Source organism: Oncorhynchus nerka, linkage group LG12, assembly GCF_034236695.1.
Source record: "Oncorhynchus nerka isolate Pitt River linkage group LG12, Oner_Uvic_2.0, whole genome shotgun sequence".
Taxonomy (NCBI): Eukaryota; Metazoa; Chordata; class Actinopteri; order Salmoniformes; family Salmonidae; genus Oncorhynchus; species Oncorhynchus nerka.
This window is the reverse complement of record NC_088407.1, coordinates 21431560-21454596: the sequence shown is the minus strand read 5'-3', so window position 1 is coordinate 21454596 and position 23037 is coordinate 21431560. Positions and strand designations below refer to the sequence as shown.

The 23037-nt window shown below is 45.4% G+C and overlaps 1 protein-coding gene across 1 annotated transcript in view; it reads left to right on the top strand.

The window, feature by feature from the left end:
* The window catches only part of LOC115115129 (alpha-actinin-3-like), a 52278-nt gene that overhangs the window by 4709 nt on the left and 24532 nt on the right, over positions 1–23037 (top strand). Inside the window, exons 2-6 of the mRNA XM_065025393.1 lie at positions 17064–17178; positions 18541–18660; positions 18858–18944; positions 20231–20318; positions 20574–20652. Coding sequence (XP_064881465.1) covers positions 17064–17178; positions 18541–18660; positions 18858–18944; positions 20231–20318; positions 20574–20652 — 489 coding nt within the window. The remainder of the gene's footprint in view (positions 1–17063; positions 17179–18540; positions 18661–18857; positions 18945–20230; positions 20319–20573; positions 20653–23037) is intronic.

Below are 23037 nucleotides of genomic sequence, written 5' to 3'. Positions count from 1 at the left end.
CATGGCTATATGTAGTGAGTAGAAAATAACATGGCTATATGTAGTGAGTAGAAAATAACATGGCTATATGTAGTGAGTAGAAAATAACATGGCTATATGTAGTGAGTAGAAAATAATATGGCTATATGTAGTGAGTAGAAAATAACATGGCTATATATAGTGAGTAGAAAATAACATGGCTATATGCGTTGAGATTGCCTGCAATGACAACAAGCTCAGTCCGATGATGCTGTAACACACCGCCTCAGACTCTGACGGACCCTCCACCTCCAAATTGATCCCGCTCCAGAGTACAGACCTCGGTGTAACACTCATTCCTTCAATGATAAACGTGAATCCGACCATCACCCCTGGTGAGACAAAACCGCGACTCGTCAGTAAAGAGCACTTTTTGCCAGTCCTGTCTGGTCCAGTGACGGTGGGTTTGTGCCCATAGGTGACGTTATTGCTGGTGATGTCTGGTGAGGACCTGCCTTACAACAGGCCTACAAGCCCTCAGTCCAGCCTCTCTCAGCCTATTGCAGATAGTCTGAGCACTGATGGAGGGATTGTGTGTTCCTGGTGTAACTCGGGCAGTTGTTGTTGCCATCATGTACCTGTCCCGCAGGTGTGATGTTCGGATGTACCCATCCTGTGCAGGTGTTGTTACTCATGGTCTGCCACTGCGAGGATGATCAGATGTCCGTCCTGTCTCCCTGTAGCGCTGTCTTAGGCGTCTCACAGTACGGACATTGCAATTTACTGCCCTGCCCACATCTGCAGTCCTCATGCCTCCTTGCAGCATCCTAAGGCACGTTCACACAGATGAGCAGGGACTCTGGGCATATTTCTTTTGGTGTTTTTCAGAGTCAGAAGAAAGGCCTCTTTAGTCTCCAAAGTTTTCATAACGGTGACCTTAATTGCCTACCGTCTGTCAGCTGTTAGTGTTTTAACGACCGTTCCACAGGTGCATGTTCATTAATTGTTTATGGTTCATTGAACAAGCATGGGAAACAGTGATTAAACCCTTTACAATGAAGGTCTGTGAAGTTATTTAGATTTTTACAAATTATCTTTGAAAGACAGGGTCCTGAAAAAGGGACGTTTCTTTTGTTGCTGAGTTTATAAAGGCTCACAGCTGTATTCGCTGCCAAAGTGATTCTAGCATTTATTGAATACTTACGTAAATGAGATATTTCTGTATTTCATTTTCAACAAATTTGCCAACATTTATTAAAACATGTTTTCACTTTGTAATTATGGGGTATTGTGTGTAGATGGGTGAGATTTTGTATTTATTGAATTCAGGCTGTAACACAACAAAATGTGTAATAAGTCAAGGGGTTTCTGAAGGCACTGTATGTAGTGTACGTATAGATAGGGGTAAAGGGACTAGCAGCAGCGTATGTGGTGAGTGTGAACGTGTGTGTGTGTGGCGTCTGTATGCATATGTGTGCATGTTATTAGTCAGTGAAAGAGAGTTAGTGCAAAAAAGAGGCAAATACAGAATGTAGCCGATAGGATAGACTAGGGGAGATAGGATAGACTAGGGGAGATAGGATAGACTAGGGGAGATAGGATAGACTAGGGGAGATAGGATAGACTAGGGGAGATAGGACAGACTAGGGGAGATAGGATAGACTAGGGGAGATAGGATAGACTAGGGGAGATAGGATAGACTAGGGGAGATAGGATAGACTAGGGGAGATAGGACAGACTAGGGGAGATAGGACAGACTAGGGATAGAGATAGACTAGGGAGGACAGACTAGGGGAGATAGGATAGACTAGGGGAGATAGGATAGACTAGGGGAGATAGGATAGACTAGGGGAGATAGGATAGATAGGATAGACTAGGGGAGATAGGATAGACTAGGGGAGATAGGATAGACTAGGGGAGATAGGATAGACTAGGGGAGATAGGATAGACTAGGGGAGATAGGATAGACTAGGGGAGATAGGATAGATAGGATAGACTAGGGGAGATAGGATAGATAGGATAGACTAGGGGAGATAGGATAGACTAGGGGAGATAGGATAGACTAGGGGAGATAGGATAGACTAGGGGAGATAGGATAGACTAGGGGAGATAGGATAGATAGGATAGACTAGGGGAGATAGGATAGACTAGGGGAGATAGGATAGACTAGGGGAGATAGGATAGACTAGGGGAGATAGGACAGACTAGGGGAGATAGGACAGACTAGGGGAGATAGGATAGACTAGGGGAGATAGGATAGACTAGGGGAGATAGGATAGACTAGGGGAGATAGGATAGACTAGGGGAGATAGGATAGACTAGGGGAGATAGGATAGACTAGGGGGAGATAGGATAGACTAGGGGAGATAGGATAGACTAGGGAGATAGGATAGACTAGGGGAGATAGGATAGACTAGGGAGATAGGACAGACTAGGGGATATAGGATAGACTAGGGAGATAGGATAGACTAGGGGAGATAGGATAGACTAGGGGAGATAGGATAGACTAGGGAGATAGGATAGACTAGGGGAGATAGGATAGACTAGGGAGATAGGATAGACTAGGGGGGGAGATAGGATAGATAGGATAGACTAGGGGAGATAGGATAGACTAGGGGAGATAGGATAGACTAGGGGATATAGGATAGACTAGGGGAGATAGGATAGACTAGGGGAGATAGGATAGACTAGGGGAGATAGGATAGACTAGGGAGATAGGATAGATAGATAGGATAGACTAGAGATAGACTAGACTAGGGGAGATAGGATAGACTAGGGGAGATAGGATAGACTAGGGAGATAGGATAGACTAGAGGAGATAGGATAGACTAGGGGAGATAGGATAGACTAGGGGAGATAGGATAGACTAGGGGAGATAGGACAGACTAGGGGATATAGGATAGACTAGAGGAGATAGGATAGACTAGGGGAGATAGGATAGACTAGAGGAGATAGGATAGACTAGGGGAGATAGGATAGACTAGGGGAGATAGGACAGACTAGGGGAGATAGGATAGACTAGGGGAGATAGGATAGACTAGGGGAGATAGGACAGACTAGGGGAGATAGGATAGACTAGGGGAGATAGGATAGACTAGGGGAGTTAGGATAGACTAGGGGAGATAGGATAGATAGGATAGACTAGGGGAGATAGGATAGATAGGATAGACTAGGGAAATAGGATAGACTAGGGGAGATAGGATAGACTAGGGGAGATAGGATAGATAGGATAGACTAGGGGAGATAGGATAGACTAGGGGAGATAGGATAGACTAGGGGAGATAGGATAGACTAGAGGAGATAGGATAGACTAGGGGAGATAGGATAGACTAGAGGAGATAGGATAGACTAGGGGAGATAGGACAGACTAAGGGAGATAGGACAGACTAGGGGATATAGGATAGACTAGGGGAGATAGGATAGACTAGGGGAGATAGGACAGACTAGGGGAGATAGGATAGACTAGGGGAGATAGGATAGACTAGGGGAGATAGGATAGACTAGGGGAGATAGGAGAGACTAGGGGAGATAGGATAGACTAGGGGAGATAGGATAGACTAGGGGAGTTAGGATAGACTAGGGGAGATAGGATAGATAGGATAGACTAGGGGAGATAGGATAGATAGGATAGACTAGGGAAATAGGATAGACTAGGGGAGATAGGATAGACTAGGGGAGATAGGATAGATAGGATAGACTAGGGGAGATAGGATAGACTAGGGGAGATAGGATAGACTAGGGGAGATAGGATAGACTAGAGGAGATAGGATAGACTAGGGGAGATAGGATAGACTAGGGGAGATAGGATAGACTAGGGGAGATAGGATAGATAGGATAGACTAGGGGAGATAGGATAGATAGGATAGACTGAATGAGATTAGGGTGTCTATGAGAGTCAGGAAATGATGTTGAGTATTTGACAATGAGTGTTTCGACCACTGGACTAAAGGCAGCGCAAACAGTTGTGGGACCAGAGTTCAATGGTACTTGCTTGAGAATGCGTTGTTCACTGATATAAGTTGTCCGTCTGACACTGCCCGCACTGCAAGTGAGTGCAGGACAGAACTGAACTGGCCAACTGAACAGAGAGTGTGTGTGTAGGCGAGGTGAGAGAGAGATAGAGAGCTTGTAGTGAGATCAGATGGCAGTTGCTATTCCAGAAGCTGTGTCCATGTAGGGAGGCTTCTATAAACTACCTTAGTGAAGCTAGGAGTCCTGGGAGGGAGCAGGAAGGGCTGAGGAGTGTGTGTGTACTGTGTATCGCTCTCTCTGTGTGTGTGTGTCTGTGTGTGTCTGTGTGTGTGTCTGTGTGTGTGTGTGTGTGTGTGTGTGTGTGTGTGTGTGTGTGCGTGCGTGCGTGCGTGCGTGCGTGCGTGCGTGCGCGCGCGTGTGTGTGTATCGCTCTCTCTCTGTGTGTGCGTGTGTGTGTGTGTCTGTGTGTGTGTGTGAAACAGCATCGCCACTTTCAGCAGTAAAAACCTTTCTGCGTGTGTATATAATCTGATATCAGAATCCTGTTTTATGAGGTCATAACAAAATAGAACTGCTAGCTCAGAGGAGTTTGGTGATTGTGACTCAGCGACAACACTGACACCTATAGTCATACCTCCCTTTAAAGAGGTTTTGTATATCTTCAGACTTTTGTATAACTTTTGAAAGTAGCATTCAGGAGCCAAAACGGGTCCCTTGAAAATTGTGCACTATTGTGTACAATGTCATCCATTTCATTTGATATGTTGCATCCTGCAAAAAAATATTTGTATGGTATAGTATGTGACGGATTCCAATTCATACAATATGATATGAATTTGTAAGTGCTTAAGATTCCGTTCAATCTCTAACAATTGGAATACTGTAATTACTCAGGGCTCCGAGTTGCACAGCAGTCTAAGGCACTACAGACACCCTGGTTCAAATACAGGCTGTATCACAACCGAATGTGATTGGGAGTCCTATAGGGCTGCGCACAATTGGCCCAGCGTCGTCCGGGTTTGGCGGGTGTAGATTGTCATTGTAAATAAGAATTTGTTCTTAACTGACTTGCCTTAGGTTAAATAAAAATTGAATGGCATGGCACATCACACTGAAAATATATATGGCACATCTCTTACATTGCGTTTGGTAATGTTGACACTGAAAATATAAATGGCACATCTCTTACATAGGGTTTGGTAATATTCACACTGAAAGTGTATATCTTAGATTGAGTTTGGTATTATTCACATTTGACAACATGGTAATCCTCAGTCTGGCAGTTACAAGAGCTGTGATTGGGTGTTGTCACAGTAACCAGTGCCTGAGTATTGTTCCAGTGATGTAGTTTATGAGAGATTCGTCATTGGTCACAAGTTACAACTCAGGACATTGGGGCCCATGACATCAGGAAGTAAAAGACAAAAGGAAGGTCATGATCTGATCTAAGATCAGTATTGTGTTTACTTCCTAATGGTCAAGGCTAGCATTTACCCTGGATGAACTGATCCTAGACAGGTCCTAGCAGTTTAGCCCTATTGACAGGAGACACGCCTGCTGAAATTAGAACCCCCCTCGCTCCCCTCCTCATATAAGACAGGCGCTCAGCTGTAAATCCTACTCCCCTATTTAAGCAATTTATCCCCTCTGCAATCATTAATCACAGAGCCCACGGCACATTAATGAACCTCCCCTCACTGCTGTCCTTGCAAAGCCCCCCCTCTCTCTCTCTCTTTCACACACACACACACACACACACACACACACACACACACACACACACACACACACACACACACACACACACACACACACACACACACACACACACACAGCCTCATAAATAAGCAACACATGAACACAAAATCACATTTTAAACCTGTAGCATTTTGTCCATTTCAGATTTCCTGTCTAATAATTGTTTGCGGATCAGAGTTAAAGACAAAGTGCAGCATTCTTCATCCTGATGATGTTGTAGCTAGAGGCCTATCTGTTTCCTTCCATCTCTGTCCCTGCAAGGTTGTTGGTTTCAACGAGAAAAATGTTCTAACTCAGTCAACCTACCTGGTAAAAAAACAAAAATCAATCAGATGTGAGAGTGTGAGGGGGGGCTTTGACGAGGAGGGCTCCATGCTGCTAATTCAGCATGGCAGCGAAGGCAAGCCAAAGCCCCTGATCCTCCAAATGTAGAAATGTTAGGCCTGGGGTTTAGGATGCTGGCCTCCAGAGGCCCTATTCCCTTAATAGTGCATACCTTTGACCAGAGCCGGGCCCTGTAGGAATCTGAAAATCTGGTGACTTGAAGAAGCGGCACTGGTAAAATGTCTAGAGAATCTAAACGATTCCTCATCTTTTGGGAACTGGCTTCAAAAGTCTAAATGTATTTCCTGATATACAACACAATTGAACATCTTTTGAATTGAAATCTATTTTGAAGATCTATTTAAAAAAGATCATATATTTGATAATGTGTGTTATTCTTGTCCCGTTGTGTTTGAGGTAATGGTTGTTTGGGATTCGTGGGAAGTGGAATTGCTGGAATTTGAGGTTGGAAGGTGGGGTGGGATGAGCAGGGGGGCTAGGGGTCTCAGTTCTACTCTTATATCATCGTCCCAAAGAGTCCTGGCGAGGTGGCAACCAAGTTCAGGCCTCAGGCAACCAAGTTCAGGCCTCAGGGATATTTAAAACCCTCATGAGGGGATGGAGCGATGTGGGGAGGGGTGTACTGTCACACCTGTTGTATGGCCTAGCCCCCCTCCCCTCCCCTACATTATACTGTATAATGAAACTCAATAAAAAATAGACATTTCACATACATACATTACAAGTAACCACTGACAACTGGTAATATAAGCATTGACAACTCTTTCTGTCAGCTGTCAAAAAACTAAAACTAAAACGTTACTTGTATGGCTATAGTCACTCTGTCAAGATAGTCAGCATCTTACTTAGTTGGTGTAGAGCAGCAACAGTTGAGACGGAGTCTGTAGATCAGGTGCCACAACAGGTCATATTTATTTAGATTGCAAGCAGTGATGAAGAAGACTGGATCAGGAGTTGAGTTTTTACAAAATGTACAGATCTTACTTGGTCAAAATATTATTAATAATCTGACTGCTATAAAGGCAAAATGTCTATAAAATTACACTTTACAGGTTGAGCTTCAGTGGCGTATTAGGATGTACTAGGACTAGGGGTCAGGTGGGGTCACCGTGGGGGCATATAGCATTGCATTGTGAACATGTGTAAGTGTGTGTGTGTGTGTGTGTGAGTACATACAGTGGTTGTTCTCTCTCTCTCATTGTCCCCCCACCTGTGTGTTTGGGAGAGCAGCAATGTACTGCGGCCAAAGGGGAACTGGTGCCTTTTCACTGTGTGAAGGTTTGCAGGCCACACGTTTCTCAGACTCCTCTAACAATTGTTAGCATCAAACAGCCCTCAGACGGTGGCTGCTCTCCAGTGTGCGTAAATGTGTGTGTGTGTGTGTCTGTGTGTGTTAATGTGTGTTAATGTGTATGCGTGTGTGTGTGTGTATGTGTCTGTATGAATGTATGTGTGTGTGTGTGTGTGTGTGTCTGTGTGTGTCTGTATGTGTCTGTATATGTGTGTCTGTCTGTCTGGCTGGCTGTCTGTCTGGCTGGCTGTCTGTCTTCTCTATTTATAATGATAAAGGCTGCTTCTGTTTTTCTCCACAGCATCAGACCTCATCAGGGTAGCAGTGCCTGAGGATTAGAAACACACTGTATTTTGCATAGTTGAGTGTTCCTGTGGAGTTTGTGACCCCATAGTAAAGGTGTGTGTGCGTCAGTGCCTGTATGTGAGCCAAGTGTGAGGATGTTGACCTTATAAACACACCATAAGCAGCCTGTGTCAAGTCCAGCACATTACCATAGAACAGGTAGGAAAGGACAGCACATTACTATAGAACACGTGGGACAGGACAGCACAATACTATAGAACACGTGGGACAGGACAGCACATTATTATAGAACAGGTGGGACAGGACAGCACAATACTATAGAACACGTGGGACAGGACAGCACAATACTATAGAACACGTGGGACAGGACAGCACATTATTATAGAACACGTGGGACAGGACAGCACAATACTATAGAACAGGTGGGACAGGACAGCACATTATTATAGAACAGGTGGGACAGGACAGCACATTATTATAGAACAGGTGGGACAGGACAGCACATTATTATAGAACAGGTGGGACAGGACAGCACATTACTATAGAACAGGTGGGACAGGACAGCACATTATTATAGAACAGGTGGGACAGGACAGCACAATACTATAGAACAGGTGGGACAGGACAGTACAGTACTATAGAACAGGTGGGACAGGACAGCACATTATTATAGAACAGGTGGGACAGGACAGCACATTACTATAGAACAGGTGGGACAGGACAGCACATTACTATAGAACAGGTGGGACAGGACAGCACATTATTATAGAACAGGTGGGACAGGACAGCACATTACTATAGAACAGGTGGGACAGGACAGCACATTACTATAGAACAGGTAGGACAGGACAGCACATTATTATAGAACAGGTGGGACAGGACAGCACATTATTATAGAACAGGTGGGACAGGACAGCACATTACTATAGAACAGGTGGGACAGGACAGCACATTATTATAGAACAGGTGGGACAGGACAGCACATTATTATAGAACAGGTGGGACAGGACAGCACATTACTATAGAACAGGTGGGACAGGACAGCACATTATTATAGAACAGGTGGGACAGGACAGCACATTACTATAGAACAGGTAGGACAGGACAGCACATTATTATAGAACAGGTGGGACAGGACAGCACATTATTATAGAACAGGTGGGACAGGACAGTACAGTACTATAGAACAGGTGGGAAAGGACAGCACATTACTATAGAACAGGTGGGACAGGACAGCACATTATTATAGAACAGGTGGGACAGGACAGGACAGCACATTACTATAGAACAGGTAGGACAGGACAGCACATTACAATAGAACAGGTGGGGCAGGACAGGACAGCACATTACTATAGAACAGGTAGGACAGGACAGCACATTACTATAGAACAGGTAGGACAGGACAGCACATTACTATAGAACAGGTGGGACAGGACAGCACAATACTATAGAACAGGTGGGACAGGACAGCACATTATTATAGAACAGGTGGGACAGGACAGCACATTATTATAGAACAGGTGGGACAGGACAGTACAGTACTATAGAACAGGTGGGAAAGGACAGCACATTACTATAGAACAGGTGGGACAGGACAGCACATTATTATAGAACAGGTGGGACAGGACAGGACAGCACATTACTATAGAACAGGTAGGACAGGACAGCACATTACAATAGAATAGGTGGGGCAGGACAGGACAGCACATTACTATAGAACAGGTAGGACAGGACAGCACATTACTATAGAACAGGTAGGACAGGACAGCACATTACTATAGAACAGGTGGGACAGGACAGCACATTACAATAGAACAGGTGGGGCAGGACAGGACAGCACATTACTATAGAACAGGTGGGAAAGGACAGCACAATACTATAGAACAGGTGGGACAGGACAGCACATTATTATAGAACAGGTGGGACAGGACAGCACATTACTATAGAACACGTGGGACAGGACAGCACAATACTATAGAACAGGTGGGACAGGACAGCACATTATTATAGAACAGGTGGGACAGGACAGTACAGTACTATAGAACAGGTGGGAAAGGACAGCACATTACTATAGAACAGGTGGGAAATGACAGCACATTACTATAGAACAGGTAGGAAAGGACAGCACATTACCATAGAACAGGTAGGACAGGACAGCACATTACTATAGAACAGGTAGGAAAGGACAGTACATTACTATAGAACAGGTAGGAAAGGACAGCACATTACCATATAACAGGTAGGAAAGGACAGCACATTACTATAGAACAGGTAGGAAAGGACAGCACATTACAATAGAACAGGTAGGAAAGGACAGCACATTACCATAGAACACGTGGGACAGGACAGTACATTACTATAGAACACGTGGGACAGGACAGGACAGTACATTACTATAGAACAGGTGGGACAGGAAAGCACATTACCATAGAACAGGTAGGAAAGGACAGCACATTACAATAGAACAGGTGGGACAGGAAAGCACATTACTATAGAACAGGTAGGAAAGGACAGCACATTACTGTAGAACAGGTGGGACAGGACAGCACATTACAATAGAACAGGTAGGAAAGGACAGCACATTACTGTAGAACAGGTGGGACAGGACAGCACATTACAATAGAACAGGTGGGGCAGGACAGGACAGCACATTACTATAGAACAGGTGGGACAGGACAGCACATTACTATAGAACAGGTAGGACAGGACAGCACATTACTATAGAACAGGTAGGACAGGACAGCACATTACTATAGAACAGGTGGGACAGGACAGCACATTACTATAGAACAGGTGGGACAGGACAGCACATTACTATAGAACAGGTAGGACAGGACAGCACATTACTATAGAACAGGTGGGACAGGACAGTACATTACTATAGAACAGGTAGGAAAGGACAGCACATTACCATAGAACAGGTGGGGTAGCACATTACACAGACAGACACACTCACACACACACACACACACACACACACACACACACACACACACACACACACACACACACACACACACACACACACACACACAGGTGTGTGCAGACATTGTTGCCAGACTATTTTTACCCTGCTGTTGAGTTGAGCTGATACAGGAATACTTCTGTCCTGTTATTAGTAAGAGGATATAAACAGCAGATATGGAATCTGGAATGGGATGTTAGCATTAGCAACCAGGTGGATCAGGGTTCGGTTGGTTTGGACTGACAGCTATAATCAGGGTTCGTTTCGTTTGGGCTGACAGCTATAATCAGGGTTAGATTGGTTTGGACTGACAGCTATAATCAGGGTTAGATTGGTTTGGACTGACAGCTATAATCAGGGTTAGATTGGTTTGGACTGACAGCTATAATCAGGGTTTGTTTGGTTTGGACTGACAGCTATAATCAGGGTTTGTTTGGTTTGGGCTGACAGCTATAATCAGGGTTCGTTTGGTTTGGGCTGACAGCTATAATCAGGGTTAGTTTGGTTTGGACTGATAGCTATAATCAGGGTTAGATTGGTTTGGACTAAATCGGAATTCCAAGTCGGAAATCCTTCTTGAGCTCTGGATCACTGATATATTATGATTTGGACCCCCCCAGTTGTCTTGTAAGCACCATGACCATCTGATGCAAGTACCATTAGTAAAAGTAAAGTAAAATAAAATAGGCTTTTTATTTTGTTATCAAAGCTCAAGTTCTGAAATAAAATGTGGTCTGAGAAGAACAGTATTGGCAAGCCAGGCATATAGCCAACGTGCTGTGATAATGTATTAGACCTACTGCACTCCCTCCCACAGACTGTGTTTACTACAACGTTTGGGAGGCCCACAGTGATCCGGTGCGGAGCGGAGCCTCCGACCACATTTTGGGATCAAACATAAATTGGCTCTTAGAGTGGTTGCATCACATTCTTGACGGACAGGTGGTGTCATAGGCTACGTCTGGGATGGGAGGAGAGGTGTGTGTGTTTGTCCTCCCAGCTGTGCTGAGGGTCATAAGGCACCCCTACTCCTCTCCCCCCTCCTTTAGTAATGACAGGCATTTAGCAGGATGACTGTGTGTGTGTAGGTGCGTGTGTGTGTTCAGGGGCAGTTCAACAGGTGGAGATGAGGGGAAAGGGGGTGGGGGGACAGGGAGAAGAGAGGAGTCAGAAGAGAGGGAGGGAGGAGGTGGGACAGAGGAGAGGGGGAGACATTGGGACAGAGGAGAGCGGGAGTCAGTGGGACAGGAGAAGGGGGAGAGGAATAGGGGAGACACACAACAGAACAGAAGGGGGAGAAGGGGGAAATAGAGGATAAGAGGGGTGACTTCATAGTCATAGCACTCTGGTTGACTGCAGACATCTCCAGTCAATGTTAAGAGCTGAGGTAATGGGTTAGAATGGATATTGGTGTAACCATGGTCTCTGCTGTATAACCTCTTCAGTCCAATTAATAGCGTTTTGTACTCAATTGTTCTTAATAGGCCTTCACTTGATTTAAGTCGGGCATCTTTCTAACGATTTCCGATATTTGAGAGGCAGGATATCCCAATGTCTCCTGTTTAAAGGCAATGTGTTATTTTGTTGTCACACCATTTCTGTGAATCCTTAAAAAACATGCATCTGAATGTCCTGTGTGGCTCACTGGGTAGATCATGCTTGCATCGCCAGGGTTGTGGGTTTGATACCAACAGGGACCAGTATGAAGAAAGGTATATCACTCTGGATGAGAGCGTATGAAAAATGTTGAACTGAGGTCACCAAAAACCAAGTTTGTTTTGACATCACTCATTATGTCGTAATCTACTCTCTCTCCTTCTCTCCCTCTTTCAACCTTAGGAATCATGCCCTCTCAGCTGTCCCTACTGGTGTCCATAGCTACCCGATTTAGCCTCCCTCTCCTCTCTTCCCCTCCTTCAACCCCTCCTCTTCCCTTTAACCTCACCTCCCTCCCTCCCTCCCTCCCTCCCCCTCCCTCCCTCCCTCCCTCCCTCTTCTCTCTTCCCCACTTACCCCCTCCTTCAACCCCTCCTCTTCCCTTTAACCTCCCCTCCCCTTTCTTCCCTTTACCCCTCCCTCCCTCCCTCTTCTCTCTTCCCCACTTTCCCCCTCCTTCAACCCCTCCTCTTCCCTTTTACCTCCCCTCCCCTTTCTTCCCTTTACCCCTCCCTCCCTACCTCCCTCTCTCCCTACCTCCCTCTCCCCCCTTTCTTCCCTTTACCCCTCCCTCCCTACCTCCCTCTCTCCCTACCTCCCTCTCCTCCCCTTTCTTCCCTTTACCCCTCCCTCTACCTCCCTCTCTCCCTACCTCCCTCTCCTCCCCTTTCTTCCCTTTACCCCTCCCTCCCTACCTCCCTCTCTCCCTACCTCCCTCTCCTCCCCTTATTCCCTTTACCCCTCCCTACCTCCCTCTCCTCCCCTTATTCCCTTTACCCCTCCCTACCTCCCTCTCCTCCCCTGTTCTCCAGCAGACTCTGGTCTAGTGGTCTATCTAGACTAGCAGGCTGTGTGGTCTGTATGTGGAGCCTGTCTAAATTTGGTAATGCGTAGATGTGAGGAGGGTCGTGTCAGTTTTGGTCTGTAGAGACTAGGGGGGGGGGACGACACCTGCTGGGACAGGACCGTAGGGCTCTTGTCAAAAGTAGTGCACTCTGTAGGGAATAGGATAACATTTGGGATGCAGACCAGGGCCTCCCCCTGGCTGCTTGTCTGTTCTGCCTTTGCCTCCTGGCAAGCATGGTCTCGCTCTCCATGTCTCGCTCTCTCTCTCTCTCTCTCTCTCTCTCTCTCTCTCTCTCTCTCTCTCTCTCTGTCTTTCTGAATGTCTCTTTCTACCTCTTCTCTCTCTGTCTCTCTCTCTCTCTGTCTTTCTGAATGTCTCTTTCTACCTCTTCTCTCCATGTCTCGCTCTCTCTCTCGCTCTCTCTCTCTCTCTGTCTTTCTGAATGTCTCTTTCTACCTCTTCTCTCTCTCTCTCTGTCTTTCTGAATGTCTCTTTCTACCTCTTCTCTCTCTGTCTCTCTCTCTCTGTCTTTCTGAATGTCTCTTTCTACCTCTTCTCTCTCTGTCTCTCTCTGTCTTTCTGAATGTCTCTTTCTACCTCTTCTCTCTCTGTCTCTCTCTGTCTTTCTGAATGTCTCTTTCTACCTCCTCTCTCTCTCTGTCTTTCTGAATGTCTCTTTCTACCTCTTCTCTCTCTGTCTCTCTGTCTCTCTCTGTCTTTCTGAATGTCTCTTTCTACCTCTTCTCTTTCTGTCTCTCTCTCTCTCTCTGTCTTTCTGAATGTCTCTTTCTTCCTCTTCTCTCCCTTTCTGTCATGCTAAATGGCTCTCTCTGCCCACACACACACTCTCTGCCCACACACACACACACACACACACACACACACACACACACACACACACACACACACACACACACACACACACACACACACACACACACACACACACACACACACACACACACACACACACACACTGCATTAATGGAGAACTCTGCCTTTGTGTTCTGTCTCAAACCACACATCATGCTTCATTACTGATTAATGGAATCTTTTTTTCTCTCTTTCTCTCTCTCCCACACACTCCTCTGTAGTTGGTCGTTCCGATGCTGCTGGTTTTCTTTCTTTCCGCCCCCTCAACGCGGACTGACGTTCAGATCAATCAGTCAATGATTTAATCTATCAAAGCTGTCAAGGCAGAATGACTATCTGAGGTCAGGATGGGTGTTCTAGCCCAATATATTAGTGGCATCAGTGTCACTGTGTATATTATTATTATAAGATTTATTATTTTGACAGGAAAGTCATACTGAGACGAGGGTGAGCCCTACATAAATACATCCAACACATACAATATACAGTACAATATACAAACTTACACTCATGCAACATTGAACTTCAACTTCGTCACCAGCTCAGTGACATTAAATTACCGTTTTTCATAAAGCCAGATACCAAGATATTTATAGGAAGGAACCCGCTCAATTTATGTACTGTTCAAACTAGTCATTACAAATTCATTTACATCTGAGTTATGGGACCTAGAAAAAAACATGCATTTTGTTTTGTTTGCATTTAGTGCTAACTTTAGATCCAACAGCAACTTTAGATTCAACAGTGGTTGAAAATCAAATGTGAAAAGGCTTGGCCAACAGATGGGGTAATGGAATACAACACTGTATCATCTGCATATAAATGAATATAACTTTTTTTACAGCATTACCAATGTTATTTATATAGATTGTAAACAGTAGTGGGCCGAGTATGGAACCTTGGGGCACCCCTTTACGTAACTCAAGGAACTCAGGTTTGACCCATCTACCTCAATGGCATGAGTTATGTCATTAAGATAAATATGAAACCATCTGAAAGCATCAGTACCCAACCCTATGGAGGACAGCTTATTCAGCAGAATAACACGGTCTAAGGTATCAGAAGCTTTTGACAAGTCTACAAACATGGCAGCACAATCCTTTCTATCATCTAAGGCATTTGCAATATCATTTACAACAAGCATGGTAGCCGTAGTGGTATGTTTAGGTCTGAATCTGGATTGATTAACAGTAAGAATACCATTTACAGATAGAAAATAACATAGCTGTTTGTTGACCAATGATTCTAGGATTTTCGCAAGACAGGGAAGCCTGGAAATTGTTTGGTAATTATCAAGATCACGACTATCCCCGTCCTTATGGAGTGGTAGCACAAAAACTGCAAGAACTTTAGTTTCTGTGAATTAAAAACCCTAAATAACATTTCCCAAGTCACGTGAGGTTGACTGATCATTCGAGGCAACGGGAGGCGGTGTGTGGGATGAACAGTCAACTGAATGGCCAAGACCAGTATGAGTCACGTGAGGTTGACTGATCATTCGAGGCAACGGGAGGCGGTGTGTGGGATGAACAGTCAACTGAATGGCCAAGACCAGTATGAGTCACGTGAGGTTGACTGATCATTCGAGGCAACGGGAGGCGGTGTGTGGGATGAACAGTCAACTGAATGGCCAAGACCAGTATGAGCACCATTTCTTTCAATTAGGAAACCTGCGGAGATAAAATGTAAAAGCATCACAAATCGTAACTTTTTCAGTAATGATGCATGAGTCTAAAATGACTTGCTTAGGCAGGGAAGTAGAGGAATGACCCCGCCTTGGTGAATTAACGGTATTCCAGAATTTAGAGGGATCACTAACAGAGTCTGCCATAGGGCTAAGGAAGTACTTTGATTTGGCCTGTTTAACCGATGCGTTGCGCCTATTTCTCAATTGCTTAAATAGCTGCCAATCAGCTAACGAGACAGTTGTTCTAGCCTTGGCCCAGGCTTGATTTCTTATCAAATAGAGGTCTGAGAGTACAGGAGAATACCATGGATTAGTTCCGTTTTTGACCCTGAGTTGCTTGAAAGGGGCATGTTTATCAGCCAGAGAGGTGGAAATGGCTGATAAAAATGGAAGTGCCCAAACAGGGTCTGGTGTGCAGCTAGTAGAAAAAAGCTCTGAACAATATAAATCATGAAGGAATGCATTTTTACATTTCTCTTCACAACTATATGAGGGGTCAGAGTTTTTCTATTTGGTATATCTAATTCAAGCAATAGGACAGTGGTCCCTGATATCATTTGCAAAATCACCACTAGTCAAATACTTATGGGGACGGTTAGTTAAGATAGGGTCAATCTATGACGACTTTGCTACGTTTTTTACATTCACCCGGGTGGGTTTCGTTATCAACTGAGTTGAACTCAAGACAGATATTGTTAAACTGATCTGAGGCGTAAGCCAATCAAGATTTAGATCTCCCAACACAGCCAGTTCAGATAGCGGAAAGGGTTTTAAATAATCAGAAATAATACCAACAGCCTCTGCCGAAGCGACTTGGGGGGCAGTAGACCGCAGCAGTAAATATATTCATATTTTGGCTTATGGCCACTTTTATAACCAACAGCTCACACATTTTGGGCATAGAGATGATAAGAGAGCATTATGCCATAAGAGAAGATCTTACATAAATAGACACTCCTCCCCATTGTTTTATTACCACAGATACAGACACAGAGCAGCACAGTAATGCTGTAACAAGGTTATAGATGTGATGGGACACTTCGGGTATTGCCAATCATTCTGACCTGTCAGAGAGGCTGGGGAAAGAAAACACTGACCAGTCTTTTGAAGGGAGTGCTTAAGGCTTCACTTTAGATTAGACTATTTGTTTCATTATGTTTATTAAGGGCTTGTTTATCAGTGTGGGACAGGGTTCAAGTTGGGGTCTGTTGGTGCTATCGGGCATTGTCAGTGAGGCTTAGTCTCTGTCTGTTTGTTTGAGAGAGAATGTTAATTAATCCCTTTTTTGTCTCCCTCTCTCTTTTTATCTCTTTCTCTCCCTATCCCCTCCCTCCCTCCCTCCCTCCCTCCCTCTCTCTCTCCCTCCCTCCCTCCCTCCCTCCCTCCCTCCCTCCCTCACTCCCAGACTTTCACAGCTTGGTGTAACTCCCACTTGAGGAAGGCAGGGACACAGATCGAGAACATAGAGGATGACTTCAGGAATGGTCTCAAGCTCATGCTGCTGCTGGAGGTCATCTCAGGTGGGTCTGACTCTTAAGTCACTGCAAAGTCACTGCAAAGTTACTCTAAAAAGTCACATTATATCACTGTTAACCTCTTGCTTCTACTCGGGACGCTTGCGTCCCAACTAGAGCTCTGGAAATGCAAATGCGCTACGCTAAATGCTAATAGTATTAGTTAAAACTCAAAAGTTCATTAAAATACACATGCAGGGTATCGAATTAAAGCTACACTCGTTGTGAATCCAGGCAACAAGTCAGATTTTTAAAATGATTTTCGGCGAAAGCATGAGAAGCTATTATCTAATAGCATGTAACACCCCAAAAGACCCACAGGGGACGTAAACAAAATAATTAGCATTTCGGCGTTACACAAACCGCACAATAAAATAGAAAACATTCATTACCTTTCACCATCTTCTTTGTTGGCACTCCTAGATGTCCCATAAACAGTATTTGGGTCTTTATTTCGATTAAATCGGTCCATATAAAGCCTAGATATCGTTATATGTAGACTGTGTGATAAACGAAAAAAACATTGTTTCAAAACGTAACGTCATTTTTTAAAATTCAAAAAGTCGACGATAAACTTTCACAAAACACTTGAGAAATACGTTTGTAATGCAACTTTAGGTATTAGTAAACGTTAATAAGCGATAAAATTCATCAGGAGGCGATGTAAAGATCATTAGCTGTCCGTCTGGAAAAATGTCCGGCTAGAAACTCAACGAAAATATCCGGTCCTAGACCTAAGGAGATACGGTGCCCTGCATGTGTTTGACCAAGAAAAAACTCGAAGGGAAATGACAAGACTCTAGACACCGTGTGGAAGCTGTAGGTACTGCAACCTCAGTCAATTAATTGTGGTTCACCTTTATCAATGGGTTCAAGTAGCGCATGGATATATTTTCCCATTTTCAGTGATCAGTTTTTCCTGTGCTTTTCGATGTAAATGCCGTTCTGGTAAAGCCACAGCAGTGATTTAACCAGTTTTATAAACGTCTGAGTGTTTTCTATCCACACAGACTAAGCAAATGCATATACTATATTCCTGGCATGAGTAGCAGGGCGCTGAAATGTTGCGCTATTTTTAACAGAATGTTCAAAAAAGTAGAGGGTCGACTTAAGAGGTTAAGTCATTTAAGTCACTATTAAGTCTCTGGCAAGTTATTTAAGTCACAGTGGAGTGGAGTCACTCTTAAGCCACTTAAAGTCACTGTAAGTCACTGCTAAGCCACCGTTGAGTCACTTTAAGATGGTATCAGGTCAAATACAGCAGAAACGAATGGAGAATGGCACAGACCTCTCTTAATTGAGTAATACTTCACCAATCATTTTGTGTTGCAAAGAGAAGTTTAAAGCATTTTTTAAAATTGTATACAGGTGAGAGACTGCCCAAACCTGACAAAGGCAAGATGCGTTTCCACAAGATCGCCAACGTGAACAAAGCCCTGGACTTCATCTGCAGCAAGGGAGTCAAGCTGGTGTCCATCGGAGCTGAGGGTGACACTTCATTTTTGATTGATCCTTTATTTGTGGTTCTAGAGTCCCATTTACCAAAGGAGTTTATATACTTGTTAAAGGATAGAGTGAGGTATTATATCTGAGAGACAACTGAACAGTAGGGCAGCATAGACTGAGTTTTGGCCAGTGCTCCATGTTGCCATGGTTTCTGACGGGGCTCTGTGATTGACTTGCAGAGATCGTTGACGGTAACACAAAGATGACTCTGGGAATGATCTGGACCATCATCCTGCGCTTCGCCATCCAGGACATCTCCGTGGAAGGTCAGTGTGTGTGTGTGTGTGTGTGTTTGTGTGTGTGTGTGTGTGTGTGTGTGTGTGTGTGTGTGTGTGTGTGTGTGTGGTGTGTGTGTGTGTGGATGGGTCGGCGTGTGTGTGCAGCCGTGGACTTGGAAAAAGGTTACTCTTGGATCTGGAACATGGTCGTTCAATTCATCTTAAAAAATACATTTTTGCGACTTTGTTACCAAACATTTCCCCTCAGTTCCACCCGTCATAAACTCATAAACACTAACTCCAAACCAGTGCACACACTGAACGTAAACACAGTTGAACAGTACGTACACTGAGTCTACATAGACTTACACAGCTATCAGACGCACAGTAGCACTGTCTATTCATACACTATTCATTAACATTGTGACTATACACACTTTAAAAATGCTGGGTTAAAAGCAACATAATTTGGGTAAATATTGGACAGAACACGCGTTCGGTTATTTTGACCAAGTCAGTTGTTGCTTTCTTCAAGATGGGTTGTTAATGTTGGGTTATTGAACTATAATCCACCAGGTCAAATCAGAAGACTGGAGGTGTGGTTTAGTAGGGACATGGTTTTCAGATTATGGCTTTCAACATATGTTGGCAATACAACAGAACAGATGAACCGGAATGACATTTACTCTAATGGGTGGTCAAAAATAACTATCTGAAAGACACGCCCCTTCTAAGCCACACCTCCAGTTTTTTTTAAATCTGACCCGGTGGATCATAGCTCAGTAACCCAACTGGCTGGGTTCAAAATAACCCAACGTGTGTTCTGTCCACTCTTTACTCATGCACTATACAACATTATACATATGCCTGCCACTAACATATCAACACATGAATTACACACACATTCATAAAGGTGTCATAGGCTCACGGTGTAGACACTTTCTACATGTGGCTCACTCTAAATAACATGACTCTTATAGCAGAACCACTTGGCTACTGTATAGCCGACTCTCAGTCTAATACACACTGTTAACACATTCATATTACTCAAATATTACTCAAGCCTCAGCTACATACACACTTTGCAAATACTCCACACACACACACACACACACACACACACACACACACACACACACACACACACACACACACACACACACACACACACACACACACACGCGCACACACAAACACACACAGGTCACTAAGCTCGACACCTTCACAGCACAGGGTTACTGGAACATATTTAGCCTCCTCCTTTAGGATAACACTCTCACCCCCTGCCTCCCCCTCTCTCCCCCTGTCTCTCCTCTTTCTCCCCCCCCATGCAGAGACCTCTGCTAAAGAGGGTCTTCTTCTATGGTGCCAGAGGAAGACTGCCCCCTACAGGAACGTTAACGTGCAGAACTTCCACATCAGGCAAGCACTGGGCGCCACCCTGTGGTCATCTCTGTCTTACTTTCATCTTTCACTTGCTTTAAACTTGACCTCCAAGGTTTTCCTAGTCCTAATGCTTTTCCTCTCCTCTCTTGTATTCTGTCTTCTCCTCTTGCTCATTGTTCTCCTCTCATCTCTCTCTCCATTATATATTTTCTCCTCATCCCTCCTTCTTCCCTCCCTCCCTTTGGGTCGTCCTCGCCTCCTCTCCTCTCCTCCATTGGGTGACTGATTCAGTTGGAAAGATGGCCTGGCACTGTGTGCCCTGATCCACAGACACAGACCTGACCTCATTGACTACTCCAAACTGAAAAAGGTGCCCCCCTCCACTTCTTAGAGTCCACTAGGGTCAACACCAGTCCTTTCTCCTCTTAGAGTCCACTAGGGTCAATACCAGTCCCTTCTCCTCTTAGAGTCCACTAGGGTCAACACCAGTCCTTTCTCCTCTTAGAGTCCACTATGGCCAACACCAGTCCCTTCTCCTCTTAGAGTCCACTAGGGTCAACACCAGTCCTTTCTCCTCTTAGAGTCCACTAGGGTCAACACCAGTCCCTTCTCCTCTTAGAGTCCACTAGGGTCAACACCAGTCCTTTCTCCTCTTAGAGTCCACTAGGGTCAACACCAGTCCTTTCTCCTCTTAGAGTCCACTAGGGTCAACACCAGTCCCAAGAGTCCACTAGGGTCAACACCAGCCCCTTCTCCTCTTAGAGTCCACTAGGGTCAACACCAGTCCCTTCCCTCTTAGAGTCCACTAGGGTCAACACCAGTCCCTTCCCTCTTAGAGTCCACTAGGGTCAACACCAGTCCCTTCTCCTCTTAGAGTCCACTAGGGTCAACACCAGGCCCTTCCCTCTTAGAGTCCACTAGGGTCAACACCAGTCCCTCTTAGAGTCCACTAGGGTCAACACCAGTCCCATCCCCTCTTAGAGTCCACTAGGGTCAACACCAGTCCCTTCCCTCTTAGAGTCCACTAGGGTCAACACCAGTCCCATCCCCTCTTAGAGACCACTAGGGTCAACACCAGTCCCTTCCCTCTTAGAGTCCACTAGGGTCAACACCAGTCCCTATTAGAGTCCACTAGGGTCAACACCAGTCCCCTCTCCTCTTAGAGTCCACTAGGGTCAACACCAGTCCCTTCTCCTCTTAGAGTCCACTAGGGTCAACACCAGTCCCTTCTCCTCTTAGAGTCCACTAGGGTCAACACCAGTCCCTTCTCCTCTTAGAGTCCACTAGGGTCAACACCAGTCCCTTCTCCTCTTAGAGTCCACTTGGGTCAACACCAGTCCCTTCTCCTCTTAGAGTCCACTAGGGTCAACACCAGTCCCTCTTAGAGTCCACTAGGGTCAACACCAGTCCTTTCTCCTCTTAGAGTCCACTATGGTCAACACCAGTCCTTTCTCCTCTTAGAGTCCACTAGGGTCAACACCAGTCCTTTCTCCTCTTAGAGTCCACTTGGGTCAACACCAGTCCTTTCTCCTCTTAGAGTCCACTAGGGTCAACACCAGTCCTTTCTCCTCTTAGAGTCCACTAGGGTCAACACCAGTCCCTTCCCTCTTCGAGTCCACTAGGGTCAACACCAGTCCCTTCTCCTCTTAGAGTCCACTAGGGTCAACACCAGTCCTTCCCTCTTTCCACTAGGGTCAACACCAGTCCTTCTCCTCTTAGAGTCCACTAGGGTCAACACCAGTCCCTTCTCCTCTTAGAGTCCACTAGGGTCAACACCAGTCCTTTCTCCTCTTAGAGTCCACTAGGGTCAACACCAGTCCTTTCTCCTCTTAGAGTCCACTTAGGGTCCACAGGGTCAACACCAGCCCCTTTCCTCTTAGAGTCCACTAGGGTCAACACCAGTCCCTTCCCTCTTAGAGTCCACTAGGGTCAACACCAGTCCCTTCCCTCTTAGAGTCCACTAGGGTCAACACCAGTCCCTTCCCTCTTAGAGTCCACTAGGGTCAACACCAGTCCCTTCTCCTCTTAGAGTCCACTAGGGTCAACACCAGGCCCTTCCTCTTAGAGTCCACTAGGGTCAACACCAGTCCCTCAGTCCACTAGGGTCAACACCAGTCCCATCCCCTCTTAGAGTCCACTAGGGTCAACACCAGTCCCTTCCCTCTTAGAGTCCACTAGGGTCAACACCAGTCCCTTCCCTCTTAGAGTCCACTAGGGTCAACACCAGTCCCTTCCCTCTTAGAGTCCACTAGGGTCAACACCAGTCCCTATTAGAGTCCACTAGGGTCAACACCAGTCCCCTCTCCTCTTAGAGTCCACTAGGGTCAACACCAGTCCCCTCTCCTCTTAGAGTCCACTAGGGTCAACACCAGTCCCTTCCCTCTTAGAGTCCACTAGGGTCAACACCAGTCCTTTCTCCTCTTAGAGTCCACTAGGGTCAACACCAGTCCTTTCTCCTCTTAGAGTCCACTAGGGTCAACACCAGTCCCTTCCCTCTTAGAGTCCACTAGGGTCAACACCAGCCCCTTCTCCTCTTAGAGTCCACTAGGGTCAACACCAGTCCCTTCCCTCTTAGAGTCCACTAGGGTCAACACCAGTCCCTTCCCTCTTAGAGTCCACTAGGGTCAACACCAGTCCCTTCTCCTCTTAGAGTCCACTAGGGTCAACACCAGTCCCTTCTCCTCTTAGAGTCCACTAGGGTCAACACCAGTCCCTTCCCTCTTAGAGTCCACTAGGGTCAACACCAGTCCCATCC